Source organism: Sapajus apella, unplaced genomic scaffold, assembly GCF_009761245.1.
Source record: "Sapajus apella isolate SASKATOON/1434 unplaced genomic scaffold, GSC_monkey_1.0 scaffold10, whole genome shotgun sequence".
Lineage (NCBI taxonomy): Eukaryota > Metazoa > Chordata > Mammalia > Primates > Cebidae > Sapajus > Sapajus apella.
The window spans coordinates 40,253,192-40,275,641 of record NW_022436950.1 but is presented as its reverse complement, the minus strand read 5'-3'; the positions used below and the strand labels follow the sequence as shown (position 1 = coordinate 40,275,641).

Genomic DNA, 22,450 nt, shown 5'->3' with positions numbered 1-22,450 from the left:
TTTCACAAATGCTTTTCTTTTCTTTAGTCTAAATGCAGAGTTCATTTACATTTGCATAAATAACGTTTCACCCTGTGTTGAGCCTCTAGTTGTTTTTAAAAACCTTCAGCACCCTGAAGCTGTCTGCAAACACTTGGTTTTCACAAATTGTCCTTAAAACATATCTGCATGGTCCATGGGCTATTAACTGTCATAGAAAAAAAGATAAGGGAAACCGAGGAAGAAATAGAAGCTACATCGGTATGTCAATCAAATGCAGGAAAATGAAAAAAAACAAAACAAAACAAAAAACATTTACAGTATCAAAACAAAATCACTTTTTAATTTACTTTCTCTTTGTCAATTCTGAAGTGAAGCACTTGCTCTTTCCTTACTAACATTAGTCTTTTGAGCAATTTTTTCCATTGTAAGCACTTTCTATAAAATCATTTTCACACATTTCTCAGATACATCAATTCTTTCGGCATTCCTCCATGCACACATTATGGCACCCTAGCTCTAAATATAAAAAACTTTTATTATGTCCATTAACTGTGGACATATGTGCTCCAAAAGTTTCCTGACACGCAGTCATTTGTGGTTTTTTAATTATAAACAGAAAATATTCACTAGAAAAATAAAGCAGCAGCCTAAAAATATATCTTCACACACTTGAGTTTTGTTTGTATATGACAAAAGATTGGATAAATGACTGTCCCTGTTGCAGCTCCAGGAAGTGAGCATGCATGTATTTATATAAACACAGAAACACACATATATTCACATGTGCAATTAAATCCATGCATTGTACAGGACCCATACATCTGTAATTGTGGGTACCACTGTCTTGTTTCTAAAATAAGGATACAAATTTTCCTAAGACTCACCAGGTCTCTCTCTGCATGAAAAATTAAATGGGGAAGCAAGTAAAGCCCAGTAAAATACTTGACAAACAAAGTCATATTTATTGAATGCGTTTATTTTAACAACCAAAAAATTCTAACAGCCTAACAATGCACATAAGTTAAAAATTAATTATCACTTAGTGATAACAAAGATAGTTGATTTACATGGAAAAAAGAACATTTACAATATGTTAATCCTTATTCACATTGTTGATACCGCAATAAAACACAATTTGTTTTTTTCATTTCACAAAAAAAAAAGGCGGGAAATTGTGCTTTGTCAAGAGGCACTACAAGAGAAAGTTTCTTCTTCCAAATAGATATTATATGACAGATATTGAATAAATAGACATATATGCATTGTAATTCGCAAAGATCTGGCAAGACCACAGGCTAAAATGCCCACAGATTCACTTAGAACCACTGCAAACTTGGCAGTGAAATTAAAAAATAAAAGGCAAGACTTAGCATTGAAAAATACCTAATAAATTTTTGGTTGAAGTGTAAAAGATACCAAATGCGGATGCCATCGATAGATGAACCACCTTGTAAGAGCTTGGCAAAATCAGTTTCCATTACGTGTACAGAGTGACTTTCAGCAACAGTGTAAGAAGACAATTTGGAAAGAGTAACTCGGAGATCAGGAAGCAGCAACCATGGACTTTCTGATTAAAGCTGCAGCATACTACAGAAATAGGAAGGATGGGCCCAGGGCTAACTGCAAACAACCATCCTTTTGCAAAGGTATATGACGCTCGTGTCAAGATAATTTTTAAACATCATTATTTGAAAAAGTACAGGAAAATGTCCCTTTAAAAACTCCAGAGGTTACTGAGCAGCTAGAATTAGCTTGTATTGCAACATGTCTTCTCCCTGTATATTGTAAGTTCTGAGTTAATATCTACACATAGAGGTTTTTTTTAACTCCTACCTTTTATACCTTTCAAATATATAAATAGTATTAACAGTTATATTACAATGTTTGTGTAGTAAACAGAAAATAACTTTCAAAGTGATATTGCATGAGGTCTTTGACAAGGTTTCGTGAGAGTACAACTCAAAAAAGAAAAAAGAAATCCAACCACGTGGGACTGTTTAATGGCCAGTTTAAAGCATGGATTACGTTCACTAGGCCAGTCCTGAAGGTGAGGTCTCCTCTTGCAATTACTGTAAGTAGAAGTGGAAAGTAATGCTTCTGGTGTTTCTCATAGGAAGCTGAAAGAGATCTGGAGTACTATAGTAGATTGCAGCTTTAATGCTCATCCCTTTAAACATCCAGTCAGCATTAGTTTTGCTTTACATAAGGTAATTGCCATGTAGGTAACTGGGATAATGTTTTCTTTTAGGATGAGTAGGTAATTCTACTGAAATCACTTCACATAATCTATTGCCCAGAGCTGCACAACGATTCAAAAACAGTTCTTGTTAGGGCTGTCATCCCAGGAAAAGGGACAGGAGAGATTAGGAACTGAAAATGTTTGATTACGTAGATGGAATGTGTGTGAAGAAGAGGAAGCACAAAGTGAAACAGAAGTAAGAAATGTCTTTTGGGAGGGTGAAGGATAGAGATTTGAGAGGGAGCCCCTTTAACTGGGCAGCAACTTCTTTTCTAACTTAATATTACACTGAACTATTTTCTATTTAAAAAAAAACAAAAAAGACAAAAAAAAAAAAAACAGCAACAGCAAACAACTTTTAAATGAGCAGGCTTATTAATTTTCAAATTTGAAGCCACAAGGTAAATAAATTTCACAACAAAATGTGGCTCATACTATGAATTCCATATGTCCAATGTCAAAATGTCACTTGATCAAGACTTGCACTAATGGACAGAGTTTTCTCTGCACTGAATTTCAGTTTTAATTATTTGAAATTCCACAGAAATACATCTGTTCACTACAGTAATGACAAATTGAATAACGGAACATAGCGAGTCATTTTATTGAGTCATTTTAAGTGTGCATTGTGTCTTTAAAAATAATTTGACTTGTATCATTTTAATGTGCCCTGATTTTTTTCACTCTACTTTCTTCTATTTCTTTTTTTTTTTTTTTTTTGGCAGTGTTGGTTTATTTTGTTAAATACATACCTCAAAAATTACCCATTAAGCTGCCAGATAGGAAGCCATAGAATTTAAAAAAATCAGGGACAAACACAAAAAATAAATAGGAATTCAAAAATAGTCACCCCACCCTGAGAGCAGGCCGCAGTTTATCAAAAAGCCAAAGCGACTCACTGTGAAGTGGTTTTTTTTTTTAATACATAAACAAGTCTTTTCTTTAAGAACTCATTTCACAGTCTATTCTTTCGGATTGTAAAGTCTCTGTCCCATGCAATTTTAATATATATATGTAAATATAGAGATATATACATATACATATACACACACACTTGTAGCTTCCTTCATCTATTTCGTAGTTCTTTTCATCCTGGAACTTGCCTGATGTAACTTCTGTTAAGTGCAAGGATAATGAAGGCAGAGTCTCCTGTGATTATAATAACTATGATCCAGTCATAGAGACGGGATAAAGTGTAACGCTTTAATGTCTTTGCCAAGGCGATGTCTGATTCGGAAATACTGAACTTATTCAGTCTATAGGTGTATCCTGTGCAACAAAGAAATGTCCAAAAGGGTAAGAAAAACAAAACAAATAGACATAAAAAGACAAAAATAAAGCAAAAAAGAAAAAAAAAAAAAAAAGAAGAAAAAGTAAAAAAAAAACAAACCAAACAAAAAAACTTTTAAAGAAACAAAAGCAGAAAATCCTTGGACCGACGTATTGCTTTGCCTAGTAGGAGTTCACATTATCTCTGGTCAATTTCGGCAGGTGCTGCCTTGCTTTTGTCAGCATTTTCCTCCTCGGTCTCCACTTTGTACATCTCCTCGGAGCCTTCCTCGCTGTCATTCTCCTCTGACTCGGTCAGCAGCTCCTCGTCCTTATACTCGGCCACGTCCACCGCGGAGCCCAGGTGCTCCTTCAGCTTCCCGTGGTGCTTCACGTGGTACCGCTGATTCTGGAAGAACTTGATGATGGTGTGTTTGGGGAGATCCAACTGGGCCGAAAGAGTGTGGATGGCTTCCTGGTCAGGGTACAGGCCTACATCATGAATAAAGCTTTGGAGGATCCCCAGGGCTTCTAAGGAGATCTTTGTGCGAGACCGGGGCTTTTTGGCACAACTGTCTTCAGTCGGAGGAGGTGGGGGAGGCGCTTCTTCTCTGGGAGGGGAACTCTCCTTGGCTGGCTGAGACTGCTGTCTATGAAGGACCTGATAATTAAAAGAGAAAAAAAAATGAACATTGGACTCATGATTTTGTCTTTCCAAAGCCATTGGCCGTCTGAAATATGCGTTACCTATCTAGCACTGGAGGTAAGCTATAGTCATTTGTAAAGTCAGGTCTTTGGGAGGCTTAAAAGCATTTCTGGAGATTTAGTATTTCACCTACAAAACAGGAGTTATAATAGTATTTGCCAACAATTAGTAGTATTTGCCAATACTTATATACTGAGACAAAAAGTCAAGTCATTTGTTGCCCAAGGTCATCTTGATTTAAGCAACCCGGCTTCAGAGTCTTTCTATATCTTTAACCACCAAGCTATGCCACCTCTCAGAAGGCTAACAGCAAAGAAACTGGACGCAAAGGGGAAAGTATGGACTCTACCATAATGGCTTCAAGTTCATATTCTTCTACTTAGCTGAGTATCCCTGGGCAAGTCACTTAATATCTTTAAGCCTCGATTTCATCATCTATCTAAGTAGGATAAGAAACTAACCTGCTGGGGATGTTGTAAGGATTAAATGACATAATTATTAAAAAGAACATTGCTTGTCTTAAATTAGGGATTGGCAAACTTCTTCAGGAAAGGGCAAGACAGTAAATATTTGAGGCTTTGGAGGGTCAATCTCTGCCACAACTACCCAATTCTATTCTATTGCATAAGCAAATGAACATGGCTGTGCTCCAGTAAGACTAGATTTGGCCCATGAGTCACAGTTTGCCTCATCTCTGGCTTAGAGCAAATATCCAATAAATGACAGTAATTATTATCAGTCTCATAGTGACTCTTACAGTATTACAGAGGAATAATTGATACTTAAGCCAGGAAATCAATCCTTTGTAAAATTAGAAATTATTTTAGATTCTTTTGGTTCTAATTTTGATCCTTTTGATTTTAAATGTACTTTTTTAGAATGTGAAAATGTTCAAACTAATTTAAAGACATAACTGTTTCTTAAGTTATGAATTTAAATGACTATTTTATACTTACATAGATGGACTTTCTCAATATCACTATAAATTAATTAATCCTCTGTTTTGCATATACTTTCTAATTTCTGTGTTTTTTTCTCCTAACGTTAAAACTTTCTAGCTGTAATTTAAATAATTTTTCTTTCATTTCTACCTATTCTACCTATTCCCCACTCATTTAAATGAAAGCAAAATCTTAGGTGAACTTACTCTTGATCTTCATAATTACTTAAACAAAATCTCTCTGCATGAAATAATTTCCCATTCTAATATTAATTGTATTAACTTCTTCAGTTTGATGAAAGAAAGCGATTCAGGGGAAATTGTCAAAGGAACTCAGCCCCGGCAATCCCCACAGGCCTATGTGAGAAGGACTTGGTAACGGGGGAGATGGGGCATGAAGTCCTGATGAGGAACTGTGGCCATTGCCCACACCTTACAGCTTCAGCTGTATGACAGAATTACAAGGCTACTGTGCTCTACCTGCTTACAATGTGTCATGTTGGCGCCAAAGGCAAAAGACCACATTACCTTATACTTACGTCAGTGCCTAATTTCCTAAATCCCCCCAAAACTTTTAAGAAGAGTGAGTTCACTTTTTAAAAAACACAATTCTCCTTTTACTATTCTCTCATATGTTATGGATCTTTTTCGCATAATAACAAATTAAACATTTTCCAGAGTTCAGGAGGAAGAAATCCAACCAATTCAAAGAAAACACGTTTAGTTACATTTGAGGATCATTCGTACCACCATCCCTGCCACCTTTCTACCACCACCACACACTACCCATATGATTCATGTGTTTTAGCTACGAAACATCAGCATCAAAGCAAGCATTTAAGAAAGAAAAAATCTCTGCCATTCATCCTTGTCTTGAGGGACATATGATGAAAAGATACTTTCCCACCAATGTGAAAATGTCAGTCTTTTATGTAGAACTTAATAAGTATCAGGGCAGATGAAACTGTTATCTAAATAAGGTAGCAATAAACAAAAGAGGTTTAAACTTTTCAAGAAATAATCAAAAATCAAATAACAGTAAAAAGGATAATCAGAAGCAAATAAGAGTATCCGCTATAATAAGCTGATGGCTAGTGGCAGAAAGAAATCCTAAGCACAGGACTATAAAACAGTGGCACTAAAGTCTGTATAATGTTGACCAATTAAAATGAATGTTCTTAGCATTTTGCTTACCACTTTCAACTAAGAGTAAACTCATGTGGTCTGTTGTGGTAAGCTGGCATCAGCAAAAAAAAGTGAGAGCTCTGTTACTTCAGCATCCTAATTATACCCAGCAGGGAAAGCAGAGTTCCGGGGAGGTGGTGGGAGTGGCGGGAGGAACTGGTGCTGGTCAGGTCAGCTTTCACGGCAGAAGGATATTTGCTCTGAGGCCATGATCTGGACAGTATGAGCATCGTAATAAATAAACCTCTGTGTCAACAGGTGAGGATTCCAGTTTTTGATGAGAGAGAGACTGAAATTATGTGCAAAGTACATACTGGACTCAAGCATGAGTACTCCCCATTAGAGCAATTGTGCTAATTGGAAAACAAAAGAGAATTAAAATGCCCCATTTTCTAAATTATGCTTGCCTTCTGTAGTAAAAGTCAGCATAACGGTTCCATTTAATTGAATAATTAGATTGGTTCTTCAGGGACTTTCCATTGTGAATTGGTTAGATTTAAAGAGATTTTCCAAAACTATACTTTGAAGTTACTATAATCTTTCTGCATGATTGCATTTCTTCTTCTCCTTAGGTCCAACCAACTGGCCTACTTCACTCCCCCTTATTTCCTAGAACTGAGCACTAGTAATACACATGTACAGAGAAGCCAAACATGAAACAGAGAAAGAACAGTAAGAATACCCCTCACTGAATGTTTATTCTGTGCCAGGCAGTTCTAAGAACTTTACAAGGATAAATTAAATGAATCCTGACAAGTTCCTCACAAAGGTGCTATCTGGATCAAGGCTGAACTGAAAACATGTAACATTTCCTCTTGATTCCAATTCCCCTCTGAATTGGAAATTACAAGCACAGGGGGCTGTCAGTCCGATAAAGAAGGTCTCCAGGGAGCAATGACAAGGCAACTGCCCGTGATACACTAGGAAGATACTTCTCAAGAGAAGTAATAGCAAGGAAATCATCTACAAAGTAAAATATATAGTTTCTCATCAGATAATGTACCATACCATAGTCAGTTGGGCGGCATGATGACATCTACATGAAGATGGTTATGTCTTCTAGCATCTTTTAAGATGCTAGAAGAGGAAAGAGCAAAACACTGAATGCCCAAATTGGCCTCTCTAAAGTGAAACTGTCTTACAAGTTACCAAAGGGGCTGAGCTTTTTCTATTATACTGACACTTTTCTTTGGCTATAAGTCCCTCAATCATAATATATATAATATCTGAGATTAAAAGATTCCCAAAGTTATCTGTCCCAACTATCTGTATTCCCCTAAAATGTTCTAATTACTACAGGCAGAGAGTTACTGTCTCTAGACAATTCCTAGCAAAAGGAGTACATAATTTCCTCTCTAACCAATGGCTAAGAATCCTTCTTAATACCATTTGGTACCTTCTTCTAGTGGTATAAGTACTCTGAACAAAAGCAGAGCAGTGCCTAATGCTTATAAGATGGTCTTCTCTAGGCAGGAAAACCAATCCAAATCCTCTTCTAAAATCTTCCCATTTAAAGGGCAGAATCAAGTCATCTTTTCTTCACTTTCTCACATCTTGACTAAATAATGTCAACTCTTTTAGCCATTTTTTCACAGGAAGTTTCTGAACTCCCACTTAACTGATATTTAGGGTTTTTTTTTTTTTTTCCCCCCGGTCTGCATTTCTCAGAACATCTTCTTAATTCCCAGCTAGTGAACTAGAATGAATCAAATTTGGTCTCTGTCCCAAGCAAGTGCCCTGAGAATCATGATGTTGATTGCTGATGGAGAGACCTATAAGTGGTTTCATTCCCAGGCTCATTTGACAGTTTGGGCATACATTTTTGGTTGATTAATATTTTAAGTCACAAAATTCACAGTTAGTCCAACTAAGAGAATGCCCTGCAAAATGAAAAAAATTCTCTTTCCAAAGTAGTCCTTAATGCAGTCAGATTATAGTTTTCTGAGATTTTCTTTATGTTAAGTTTAACTGAGCATCTTCCCAAGCATTTATGAAAAGCTGGCAGGACCAAGGACTTTCCAGCATTACCTTGTTTCCCTTTCTCAAAATGGGCCCAGTGGAGGGGAAATAAATCCTCATTGATATTACCTATGAATACCAAGCATACAAACACTGCATAAACCAGAAATGAAAGCCTATGTCCTCTAAAAGGCATGCTCAAAGCAGTTTAGTCATAACTGGAAACAACCCAAGTGTCTACCAATAATAAGATTGATAAATAAATTGTGATATACTTATATAACAGAGCAGTAGGAAAAATGAACTACGGCTATACACACCCAAATGTAGATAAATACCACAGACTTACTGTTGAGTGAAAGAAGTCAGATACAAAAGACTAAAAACTGTATGATTCCATTTATGTGAAACAATAGGAAAAACAAATTAATATATAAGAATAGAAAAAAGAATAAGAAAAGCCTGCCTTGACAGATACCAGCATAATGGGTTTCCACTGAGGTTTACTGAGTGGAAGGGGTGGAAGACAGCCTTCTGGGATGTTGCAAATACTCTCTCTATTGACTTGCGTGTTTGTTAAAAGGATGTGTGTATGTCTAAAAGATTATCAAGCTGTACAATTAAAATCTGTGCATTTTACTGTATGTAAACTATACCATATTTCAATATAAAAGTTTTTAAAAGTGGGCTTAGTAGTTGGCATTTATTTATTCCTAAGGTAAACCCTCTCTTCATGTGATTTTCCCAAATAATGGAATATTTAATTCTGTAAGCATAACTGTCCACTCCTTTTTACCCTTGATCTTTGCGCACTGAAGCCTATCAACTCATCCTACTTCTTTTTTGGTTTGGATTTTTCTCCATCAACACTAAAGTTAATCTAGATAACAAATTTATTTCTGATAATTTCTGTAAAAAGAGTCCTAAATGGTTTATTTAAAAGCCTTTCTTTTTCATAGTTTTCTGCTGTTGATTTTTCAGTATGACAAGAAGGGTTAACAGTAATGAAATATCTAAGTAGCTTTAATAACAGGAACAATGGTAATAATAGGTGTTACCATTCATATAAAGCTTACTCATAAGCCACATATTGACCTAAATGCTATAAATATAATTTATGTTATTTAATTTTCACAGTACTCTTGGAGGGAGGTATTCTTGCCCTCATTTTCTGATGGGAAAACTGGAGTTCCAAAAGTAGGTAATTTGTTTATGTAGAGTTTGGAAGCAGCAGAACTGGGCTTGTCAAGCATATCTTATTCAAGCATATGTTAAAGCCCGTGCCCTTAAACATTATGTTCTCCTGACTTCTATGAGTAAAATATAGAAAAAAATTGAACAAATACTTTAGAGTAGAGGAGACAGATCATAAATAAAACATCAGATAGTAACAAATACATAGAGCAATGCATAAGGAGGATCACTGTGGAGAGAGGAAGTTATTTGAGATAAGGTGAATCGGAGAAGGCTCCCTACAGAGGCGACATTGCAGCCCAGGCCTGAAGGATGTGAGGCCCAGCCACGAGGAATAACATTCCAGATAATACAAAGGCAAGCAAAAAGGCTGCAAGGCAAGAGTATACTTGATACATCTGCAAAACAGGAAGAAACAAGAAAACGTGTTAGAGCTGCGCCGCCCAATACAGCAGCCACTAGCCACATGTGGCTATTTACATTTAAATTAAACAAAACAAACAAACAAACATTCAGTTCCTCAGTCACATCAGCCACATTTCAAGTGTTCCATTGCGTCACTTGTGCGATGCCATGTTGGACAACACAATACAGAGCATCTCCCTTAGCAGGGAAAGTACTGTTGGACAGTACCATGCTCCAGCAAAACGACACCTGAGAGAGCCACACCCACAGCTTGAAGTGCTTGGCATGCCGCTGTCAGGGTAATGCAAAGCCCTCACAATGAACTTCAATCATAAAATCTGAGACAGCCAAAAGTATGCTAAGACTTGAAAACTACTAATATTTATATAATTACTTAGTAAATTAAAGTAATATTTAGATCATTATTTAGTAAAAAAATTCAATTTGTTATATATTACTGGACTTTTATCGAAGTTTTACAAATAGCAATATTGTCATAAAGACAGCCAGAAGTATGCATTGGCACTTCTACCCTCAAAAGAATGGTTAATTTACATTTAACTGATTGCTGCCTTCATCAGAGTTAATTTACATTTAACTGATTATTGTTTTCTTCATCTAAAAGGAATGATGTTGAAAACAGCCTTGGGTTAAAAGAATTTTTTTTTTAAATGTATCCGTATATCAAACCTTTATGGAGTATCTACAATAACTGGACCTATTAATTTACACAGCCTTTTAATAAGAAGTCCTATTTCCAACAATTAAGAGTCGATGAACAAGTTATGGGTAGGATGTAAACAAATATTAGGTTAAAACTCTAGTAAGCTTCTTATTTATTTGCTGTAATTCTCTGGGCTGAAATATGACACATCTGTCTATAAAGGGACGTGAAGATGGCAATGAAGAAAGAGAAGTTGTAAATAAAAGAGACATTAACTGCAAATGAAACCCAAAAGTTCCTTGCCCAGTCATAAAGCACAATTATAATATGGACACATGTTGTTTCTCTGCCTTCAAAACTGAAAAATTTGAAAACAAAAAGACCTAAGGGTACCATGACCAAAGTTGACTAAGAGAGATAAAGCAGCTCTTCTTAAAGCTCTCAGTGTTCAAAATGGATGTTGAAGGCCTCAGTGAAAACCAGCTGGGAGCCATGTGTAAAATATAATGCTTTTTGCCTACAGGGAAGGAAGTGAGATCTTGAATGATTAAGTTTAGGAAAGTATGTAATTCACTGTATCATTATGGGGTGAGCTGGATTACTTATAATATGCCAACACTTTGTGGTCTTCTTTTATAGAGAAAATGAGAAATTATTAAGAAGGTGACTGTGCAAGGTGGTGGATCCAGTGTAGTAACAGGGTAAAACAGTTTCCCTGGTGGTTGTATCTGTCTCCCTATGAGAAGCCTCACCGAAAGCTTCAAGTCCTGGAGTTAGTAAGGTACATTAACAGGAGATGAGAACACAAACAAGATTACCTTTGTCTACATTCATTTTGGTTTAGAATTATTTTGACTTGTTGCTTAATTTTACCTCAGTTTTTTAGAATAGAACATAAACTAGGTGATCCAAGAAAGGAAAGCATTCTTCTACTAAAAGTTTCAAGAAAAAATATATTTAAGGCCAGGCGTGGTAGCTCATGCCTATAATCCCAACACTTTGGGAGGTCTAGGCCGGCGGATCACTTGAGGTCAGGAGTTCAAAACCAGCCTGGACAACATAATGAAACCCTGTCTCTACTAAAAATACAAAAATTAGCCAGGTATGGTGGGGTGCTCCTGCAATCCCAGCTACTCAGGAGGCTGAGACAGGAGAATCGCTTGAACCCAGGAGGTGAAGGATGCAGTGAGCTGAGATCACACCACTGCACTCCCTCCTGGGTGACACAGCAAGATCCTGTCTCAAAAAAAAAAAAAAATGTATATATATGTATACACACATACAGACACACACACACACGTATATATGTATATATAATATACTTTTTTTTTTACTTAAAAGTAACAACAATTGGTTGAAAGTCCTTATGCATAACTCAATTAGAATTTGTTGACTAGATGAAGGAATACATGCTGTTTTTTTTTAATGTACTATATATAAAATATTGTGTAATTGAAAGTTTTAAAAACCTAGCTCTACCCTCTAATATTCCCCTTTTTTCAAAATCAGCATTAGGGACAATTAATTTTGGCTCAAACATTCAGTGAGAAGAACTTTAATGATTAATAACTAATGTAAATGGTAAAGTAACTATTGTATGTCTATGTCACTATTGGACTGTGAGCTACATATTGGCATACCATATGCCTGGCATACAATTAGTGCTCAGTGTCTCTGTTGTGTGGCACTGAATTCCATATTCTCTCTTCTTTACTTTCAGATCAGTTATAATTCTTGTTCAGCAAAACTAGTTATTACTTTTCTTGCTATTATTCCTTTTTAGCAAAACTATGTTTAAAAAGTAAAGAAGCTGCCACTAATTGTAGGAATTTATATCTAGTGTGTATCTGAGAGTAGGGATATAATTCTTTTCTGTGTAAAAAAAAAAAATTCTAGGGCACCATATAACCTGTAAGATGGCATTGTATACACCTGGTAAGGAGAAGTTTTGAGGTCACAAAGTTCTGGTTTCAAATCCAGTTTCTACCATAAAACCACAACTGCTTACTAGTCTTCTAACTCTGAGCACATTACTTACTCTCTCTGAGCCAGAGTGTTTGTTAATCTTTAAAATCTTCCTTGCAGTGTTAGGAGGAAAAGTGAGATAATATATGCTAAGCATGTAGCAGCAAAGTTCTGAAGTCATAAGTAGGGTTTCAATTAGTAGTAGTTATCATTACAAAATGTGAGGAGGATTTAAGAATCAGGAGTATAACACATCACTCATTTTTGCTATCAACATGCTTACTGTAAAAGCAACAAATTAAGAAATATTTTTCACCCCACAGATCTACAAATAGGCGCATCTACCAATAATTTTTCTTATTTCTTTCACTCAAACACTACATACGCTTTGTATTTAAAGTGGCACCTAGCACATGAAACTTGCCTCTGAAGCATGTGTCACATGGAATTGAGCCTCAAGTTATAGTCTGTTTAAGGTGACGCCTTCTATTCAGACAGCCTGACATCCTCTTAGGAAGACATTCTTTATCAATGGTCCTCAAAATGTGGTCCATGCAAGAGGCCCATGACATCAAAACTATTTTTATAGCAAATCCAAGACATTATTTACCTTTTTGACCTTGCTGAAATTTGCCATGAGCTTGTGGCAGTGAAAAATGCAACTGCCTGGACCATTTGGTGCTGCTGCCTCGATTGTTGCAGACCAGCATTTGTACCATTTGCAGATTTCAGCAAAGTCAAAAAGGCAAATGATGTCTTGGATTTCCTATGAAGATAGTTTTGATGTCATGGGCTTCTTGCATGGACCACACGTTGAAATTTGCAGATGGTATAAAAGCACTGGTGGGAAATGCTGGCCTGCAGCAATCAAGACAGCAGCACCAAATGGTCCAGGCAGTTGTATTATTCACTGCCACAAGCTCATGGCAAAAATGATGCCACTTTCATTTAAGAGTATCTTTGATGAAGCAGTAAAATTGTACTGATTATATTAAGTCTCAATCCTTTAGAATACTTCTTTTTAACGTTCTATATGAAGAAAAGGGAAGTGCATATGAAGTACTTCTGTAGCATACTGAAAAAAAGATGGTTGTCTTGAGAAACAGCACTTGTATGATTGTTGGACTTGAAAGCTGAGCCAACCATCTTTGTCATGGAGTGTCATTTGGGCTTGAAAGAACAACTGATAGACAGACTATGGTTATTCGGATCTGTGTATTTGACACTGTTTTAAAAATAAAGTGAGCCTATCACTCCAAGAAAAATAGCTGACAGTATTTGTTGCCAATGATACATTTTAACCTTTGAAGCAAACATTAGAATTTTGGAAAACCTGTAGTGGCCACCATATGCTTAATAGTTTCCCAGTACTTAACTTTCTTGATATTAGTGGTGATTTAACACATATGTTTGGTTTTGCTTTTCGATATGTCATATAATAAAATGTGTCAACATTTGTGAGGGCTGCATGACCTTACAAAATACAGTAAACCAGTATTTTCCAAATGACCAATGCATGATGTTATAAAGTTACGAATACATAAAAAGAGAAAGTATGAAAAGTTCATGAATATGGTTTTAGATTCAATTACACTTTCCAACTAACCTTTAAGAAACTACCATTTGTAGAATGTTGCTATAGTATCAAAGAAGAATATCACAATTCTCTGAAATGCAGATTAAAATATTCCTTCCTATTCTAATTACACGTCTACCTGAGCCTTGATTTGCCTCAGTGGTGTCAACCAAAACCACATATCATATTGTATTAGACTAAATGCTGAAGTGATTATGAAAATCCAATTGTCTTTCATTAAGTCAGACATTAAAATATTTACAAATGTATATAAAACATTGGCATTCTCCTATTTTTTTGTTTTGAAAATGTATTTATTGTCAAATAAATATAACATTTACATATATGCATATATAGTTGGCCCACCATATCCATGGGTTCCACACCTGGGGAGTCAACAAACCATAATCAAAAATATTTAGAAAAAAAAAAAAGAATGGTTGTGTCTGTACTAAACATGTGTCAACTATTTTTTGTCATTATTTCCCAAACAATACAGTATAGTAACTATATGGCATTTATGTTGTATGAGGTATCATAAGTAAACTAGAGATAATTTAAAGAATATGGAAGGGTGCATGTACATTATATGCAAATACTACACCATTTTATATAAGGAGCTTGAGCATCCATGAATTTTGCTCACTGCAAGAGGTTCTGGAATCAATCCCCATGGATACAAAGGGATGACTGTGTATTATCTAGAATTATTTTTAAATTAGTAAGCATTTAAAAAATTCCTCAGAATTAATTTCTAATATGGTAATATTGGTAAATATAACACATTGGGGTCCTCAATAGTAACAGTGAAAACGAATTCTGAGACCAAAAAGTTTGAAAACTTTGGACAACATGAATCACACTCAGTAGTAAACACATCCTTCCCTGAGTCAAGTCACTTAGGAAAGCCTTACAGAAAGAGTGTAGGAGAAAATCACCCAGGAAAGCCTTAGAGAAGACAGCAGGAAAAATGACACACGCATTATGATTTGTCTCTTGACTTTATCACACACAGACATTTTCACAGGCAAAACATATTCTCTTAGATACACAACTCAGCACTATTTCTAACTTCAAATGATGTTACTTAAGTTCACTCTTATGATTGTAATTTCACATCCTAACATTATAGGACCTATTAAAAAACCATGGTTTAGCTTTGTTGCTTTTTTTGGATTACACAGTATCCTAAGGTCAAAACTCAGGAAATCTGTTATTAAAAAAAAAAAAAAAGTATCCATGAAGTGATGACAAATTGCAGACTACAGGTGTTAGATTACATTTTGACTCCAGGCGGATTTAATATAAGTTGGGTATCTTTTACAATTGCTCTTAGCACATACAGTTATAGGAGGGGGATTTTAAAAAGAGAGAGAGAAAGAAAATAAGGAAAAAAAAGTGGTGCTCAATAAAAGAAGACCATGTCAAGAGAAATCAATACAAACAAGCAAAATGGTAGGAAGTCTGACATGGAAATATGTGTTCAATTTCATCCAGCCTTAGTCTGGTTTTTTTTTTTTTTTTTTTTTTTTTTAATATTGTAACCAAGATACTGTTGGAACACTGTGTATGTAATTTAATGCAGTTTAATAATTGTTTCTCAAAATACTTTGGTCATAGATAAAAGCATAAAAATATTGTGACACAATAAGCTGTTAAACTTGGGTTTTGGAGGAAGCATGGTTCTTAAAACAGCCTTTGGCTTATATCATTTCCTCTTTGGTAATAAATTGAGAACAACTATACCAACAGCTTTGGTATAGTTTGGGGGGAAAAAAGAGTGGCATAGTCATTAATCTGATTACTGGGAGTGGCCAGAATCTTCGAACACTGAAGAGGTGGCTGAGTGAGCTGCTTCTTCAATGTAAGGAGATGAGTAACTATATCAAATAGATACAGAGAATATAGAAAACAATCCTCTCTCCAGCTAGAACTTGGGGAAAAGCACGGACACATAATGCACCTAATGGCAGTTATACCTTTCCCTTCATCAGCACCACCTGAGAAACAGTTTTATTTGATCATCTAGGGCCTAACATGACCAAAACGATTCCGAAAAGACAGCAAACACAATCCATGAGAAGACTTGGGAAGACCAGGCCCTTTAGGACAGTTAGGCTGTGATCGTGTGTCCTTATGCCTGGGAGACTCCATCCCCAGCCCACCCGCCACACCCTCTCTTGCCGGATATCCGTCAACAATAATTTCTCCCTGTTCCAACATTCCTCCCCTGCTCTTCACAATGTATTCTCACAACACAAAACCTGGCCTAAAAATTCACAGGAAAGGCCTATCTTTTGAAGAACCAATTCAAGCACAGATTTAAGTGTCTTTAAAGACCTTACATTTGGTTAAAATGAATAAAGAGTAACAAGGAAATGAGCAGGAAAACAGTTACCTCTAGGATTCTGATTTTTAAATAAATGTGTGACTTTCTTCATGGGTATGATTGAGAAAAAAAGTGCTTCTGCACCAGCATACATGAGAGAAGATGTTCTTAAGTTAAACATAACCAGGTAACTAAATGAGGAAGCTGAAAGGTTAGGATGACTTGGTACCACAATCACAATGATATTAAAAGAACTAAACTAGAAATTTGCAATACCTCAGCAATGGCAAAAGGCTAAGAAAAAATGTGGAAAGCGTTCAGATTAAGCATGGTCTATTAGAATGCTTACATAGTCAATCCAGCTGGCTAAATAATTTTCAAGCAAAGTAAAAATGTGATTCAAATGAAAATAACTTCATCAATGCCAGCGATACATGATTTAAAGTGAGTTCTGAAAATTGTTTTAAAACAGATTCAAGGTAAGCTTAAAATAACAGAATACAGAGACCACTTCAGATAAATACATTTCATCCATTAAATTTAACCAGAGAACAGCTTTGATTCCTTTTCAATGAAAATGTTTTAAGATACATGAAGGAAAATAATAGACACATTTAATAAGAAGAGCTATCACTAGTCAGCCAAGAATTGTCAATGAAGACTTAAATAATGATTCCTAAGGTAAAGCACCAAAGAGTCAGAATTCAAACCATTTCTAAATCCCCTTATAGTATTTATAAATCTAGCGATGAAAAATGTAAATTGAAAACACCTATTTGGAATAGGATGATTTAGAAACAAGGACAATACGGAGGGTGTAGGGAAGGGGGATAATATGTATACTTTCAGTCATAGGATCTCAATAAGTAAGCTTCACTGAAATAAAGCATTACTATTACTGATTTATACATAGATTATATAGTAAGACTCCATGGTCATGTATCAAATTTCTGTAATTATTTAAATCCTGTAATTATTCTCAAAGCTCTTTATCATCTTTTGTATTTCTTATTTCTTAAAAAGAACAAAATAATCTCACAATATTGGTAGATACTATTGTATTTATTCTTGAGAGGAAGAAACAAATGCCCAAAATTGAGCTCTGACTCCAAAATCACAGACCCCCGAGTCTAACATGAAATAAATATATGCTTCCTGCTGTTTGGCTAGTTAATGGAGAAAAATACAAAATTATGTTCTGTTTCAATTTAAGTTTTTAGCACAAATTTCTTCTAGTATGAATAAACATCTTCAACTAAAATCTACTAAAGCCCAAGAATAACAGTAAAAATGATGGAAGCTACTATTCGATATTTCAAGTTCAGAATTAAAAGTGAAAACAACACAAAAGTTAAGAAAAATTAGAATACCTTATGGGGAAGTTTCTCTCCCAAATGTCCATTTTGAGCGAGTTATAAAGGGATTTTTACATTTCCATCTGTGTGCACTGTTTTTAAAAGGCAGATGCCCAATTTCATCAAAATTTGCTAGCACAAAAAGAGAGACCCTTCCTGACAAATCTCAGCCAAGAATCAGTTTAGGATTTAAAATCCCCATCACTGTGATGGCACTAGTGACATCACAACTGAAGTGTTTTAGAGCTTCTTAAAAGAGAGGGCTTCAAGTATTTAAGGAGAAAGGGTGTCTGGATGAGATGCTTTACTTCAGGGGAAAGAGATGAAAGAAGGTATTTAGAATTCCATATTAGGCCACATTTTCTGTTTAATTTTTACAGTTGGGGTACTCAGAAGTCAGAACAATCTGACAGTTATGGTTAGTGAAAATATTAGATGTTCACCAAGAAAATGCTATGTCAGCATATTTTTTGCTTTCTGAATGTAACCACTTAATAACAGGACTTGAGAAAACGGCACTGTGTGAATCAAACACATAAAAGTACAAATATTCCTTTTATAGAAAGTAGATCTTAGGCAGTGCATTATAATCAACCACTCTGGTAAAAGAAAAAAATATTGAGCATTACCACACCACGGACATATTATAGTTTATTATACCCAAAAGTCCAAACTGGGTAAACAAAGTCAAATGATCAAAGAAGGTTTTTGCCTCAAACCATGAGGCAGAGGTCACTGATCTCTAGGGAGTGGCTGCAAAGATTCCTGGTGGCTTAGCATTTACAAGGTATCGAGTGAGAGCTTATCAAACATAGCCTTTAGTTTTCAACTTCATTTAATTTCATCAGAGACTGGTTTTCTTGGTATTGTTTTCTTTCAAGAGAAAAAGAACATGGAAAAATTAAATGATGTGAGGTAAAAACTTCCCAAAAGTTAATAGGCTCTTAATCCTAGACTATGCTTTTCCATTCTAAACCACTTTTAATTCACTATGGGAATATTGGTTTTATATCCTCCACATTAATGATCTTACTACCTGTGACCAGGTATGGAGAGACTTTGGTTTCTCAACTTTGTGGCAGGTATATTGGGTGAGAAGTGGAGAGCCGACAGACATTCTGTTTAGACCACAGCTTTCTCAAGAAAATGAGTCTCCTTTTCCCAGGGTGCCAAGGATGGTCACTGGGAAAAGAAATCTCAGTTCCTAATTCCCTGGGGCAAAGTAACTGGACTGGGGTGACTCCTTTTTCCACAGGCAAGATTCCAGTCTCTGAGCAGTAAAGGATCATTCTACTCCCACAAGGCCACTCAGCATCCTTATCTACTCAGATTCACAAAACAAGCCCAACTGTGTCTCCACACCACGTCTCCTTGGCTTTTCTGGGCCTATTTGCTTACCCTGTGTAGGTCGTCCTTAGAAACTGGAACTGTGAAGTTATTATACTTTCAAATGTGAATATGCTTTGGGGCGGATTTAATTTAATAGCTGAGAACTCAGTGCAAAACAAACATAGTTACAAATGACATTAGGGAATTAATCATTAACGCTCTCGATTGGTGCTCCAAGACCAACCCCCCAGGTTGCTCCAGCTAAGATCTGAGAGTTCTCGCTGACTCCTTCTCCTCTGAAACTCCGCATCTAGTCGACCCCACGTGTTGCTAATTATTCCTTTTAAACAATTCTTGGATTAATTTTCCCATCTCCAGATGTACTCCCATTGCTGTAATTCAGACCCCTATAATCTCTTGCCTGAATTACTCTGACTTCCTCCCAACAGGCCTCCCTGTCCCAGCCAATCAAACATCTTGCTAAAGGCCCTCAGTGGCCTTCAGGTGGTTTAGACTTCTGTGTCCAAGAAGGCCCCGTAACCTGACTGCAGCTTGAGGCCCTGCCTTGCAGGCTGTGCTCCGGCAACTATACACTGGAGCCCCACACACATGTTATGTCACCTTTTCTTGGAAACCTATGATGATGAATCTGCAAGGGCCATGTGCAGCACTACTCCCTGGAAGCCTTCTGAGTTCTCCAACTCACCAGGTGTGGGGCAGGCATGCCCCTTTTGTGCTTTTCTTTCTCTTACTTACATGCTGTATTAAAGCTCTCTGGTCTCATATCTGCCTCTCCACTGATCTCTGGACTCCTTAAGGCTAGATTCTGTGTTATATTCACCTCCACATACTCTAAACTTAGCACAATGTCAAGGCACTGTGCTTTAAATGAATACTTTACATCTATATGGTTAATAGCCGTATTACACAGACCGAAAGTCATCCTAAAATTTAGAACACATCTAATAGTCCTAAGGGGAAATAAAGTAATAAGTCTACATAGGCACTAACTAAAAATGCACGTATTACCAAAAAGAGCTGAATTACCACAGTTTATAATAATTTGTTACATGCACATACACTTGGTATAGGTTAATAAATACCATATTGACTCACACAGTTCCTTAATTCCCCCAAAAAAATCTGATTGAAAATTATTAACACTCAAGAGACATTTAGGGCATTCCTATTCTAAGGGATAAAAACTGACATATTCATCGGTTTGCTTCTCTCTCTTCCTCCCCAGTCTGCAGAAATATTTCTACTATCACCAGAACTTAAAGGGCCTGCAGCAGACAGCTTCTATGACAAGAAAAGTTGCTAGAGGCAAAGCGGCAAAACAGCAAATAAAAATGAGAGAATCCATATAAGACAAACAAAGGGAACCTTAAAAAAACACACACACAGAGTTTATAAAAAGCAGAAGTATTTGTTAAAAAATGGATCATATGTATCACAATAAAATCTGAAATGGAAATGTCTCTTGACTGAGCAAAATATGAAGGAATACTGCCTATATACGAAGTGTTATGGAAAACACTGAATGTCTTGTCCAAAACAAATATTAAATGCCAAAATGATTTTCTTTGGAACAGAATGAAAGCCTTTGTGAAGAAACGACAAAGAAAAAAAGTAGCAAAATTAATTCAATGTATATATTTTTTGCCCCCACTTTGAGTTAACCTATATCGTTCCAACACCACATATTTCAAGGTAAGCAAAAAGAATGGTTTCAAGTTAGAGCCACAAACTGTATTTACTGCTTTTTGCCTGTCTTTGTAACTTAGACTTCATCAAAATTTGTTTCTAAAAATCTGCAACTGAAACTAAATAATTTATTTTTTTAAGGTACAGTAAGAAAATCTAGAGTCCAAGTATAAGACATTTCATTTATACTTACAGAAATCAGAAAGCATTTTGGCATTAAACAACATTTTTTTTTAAGGTACAGTGCTTTTAGGGCATTATATAATTACCCTTACTGAGAGTACATTTTTTAGCTTTGTCAGGGTCTCTATTGGAATTATAATTCCATACTGAGCAAAGAATTCTATCAAAACTCATATCATATTAAAACACCTGATTAGGCCAGGCCTGGTGGTTCACACCTGCAATCCTAGCACTTTGGGAGGCCAATGTGGGTGGATCACCTGAGGTCAGGAGTTCGAGATCAGCCTGGCCAACATGGCGAAACCCCGTCTCTACTAAAAATACAACAATTAGCCGGACATGGTGGCACAACCCTATAATCCCAGCTACTCAGGAGGCTGGAGCAGGAGAATCACTTGAACCCGGGAAGCAGAGGTTGCAGTGAGCCAAGATTGTGCCAATGCACTCCAGCCTGGGGGATACAGTAAGACTCTGTATCCTCCCCCCACACCCCCCAAAAACACTTGATTAACGGTACCCTCAAGATTCCAAACTTTCTGTTTCTGAAAAGAGAACCAACTTAATGAGACATTTTGAAAGTAGAGCTGGTAAAAAGAATATTTGTGAAAAGCAATGCAAAAAAAAAAAAAAAAAAAAAAAAACACACAACAAAAAACCACTTCATGGACCTCACAGGGCAGAAACAGCAAAGGCAAAATTTACCACATATACTGGAGCAACGGGTATTAAATAATCATCTGTGAATAAACTCTACAAATCAATATGGTCCTTTTGGTCTAAACGAAGAATGGTATTGCCTAAAGGAAATCTCTAAGGTCAACCAGCAATTAACTGAAAGGTTTTGATTGAAAATGCTATTGACAGCTTTCATATCAGACAGCTTCCTGGTTATTATACTTCATGGGCTAAGTAGGTGCCAAGACATTAAACTGTCAATAATCTATTAATACTAGACTACTATGCTTACTCTCCCTGAATCTGGGCAGGCAAACATATTCAAGCCTTGTACCTGTTAAGAACTAATGCAAATTCCCCAACCCTGATGTGGAAATCATATCTTTATTACCTCCCAGTTTAAATGTCTAGTAGTGTTGTCAGGGTATATGAAAAATATGCAGATAATAAATGCTTATTCAGATGAGTTAAACTAACATTTGTTTTTAAAGAGATGGTTAAAGGGATAGAGAATATGTCTTGGAATCTGACTTCCTTCCTAAGCCATATTTAACAGTTTCTAATTGAATGTAATAAACACTTTACAAAGAGAAATGAGAAGTTATTTAAAGTGAGGCTTATAGGTCTTTTCCACTCAGCATCTGGAAAGCAGTTATACATGGAGAGTCGGGGAGAACTTTTAATGAATCTAATAGAGAAAAGCACTTTAATTAAATGCTGTCAAAGTAGATTGTATTAATGATGGTACACAGAGGAATTTTAAGTCAGCCAAGTTTATTTAGCAAATA

General features: G+C 36.0%; 1 protein-coding gene across 5 annotated transcripts in view; it reads right to left on the bottom strand.

The window, feature by feature from the left end:
• Positions 1 to 940: 940 nt before the first annotated feature.
• The window catches only part of SATB2 (SATB homeobox 2), a 207,973-nt gene continuing 186,463 nt past the window's right edge, over positions 941 to 22,450 (bottom strand). For all 5 annotated transcript variants that reach the window (XM_032278758.1, XM_032278756.1, XM_032278754.1 and 2 more), the window contains one exon: positions 941 to 4,151. In XM_032278758.1, the coding sequence (XP_032134649.1) occupies positions 3,690 to 4,151 (462 nt within the window). In that variant the 3' untranslated portion in view covers positions 941 to 3,689. The remainder of the gene's footprint in view (positions 4,152 to 22,450) is intronic.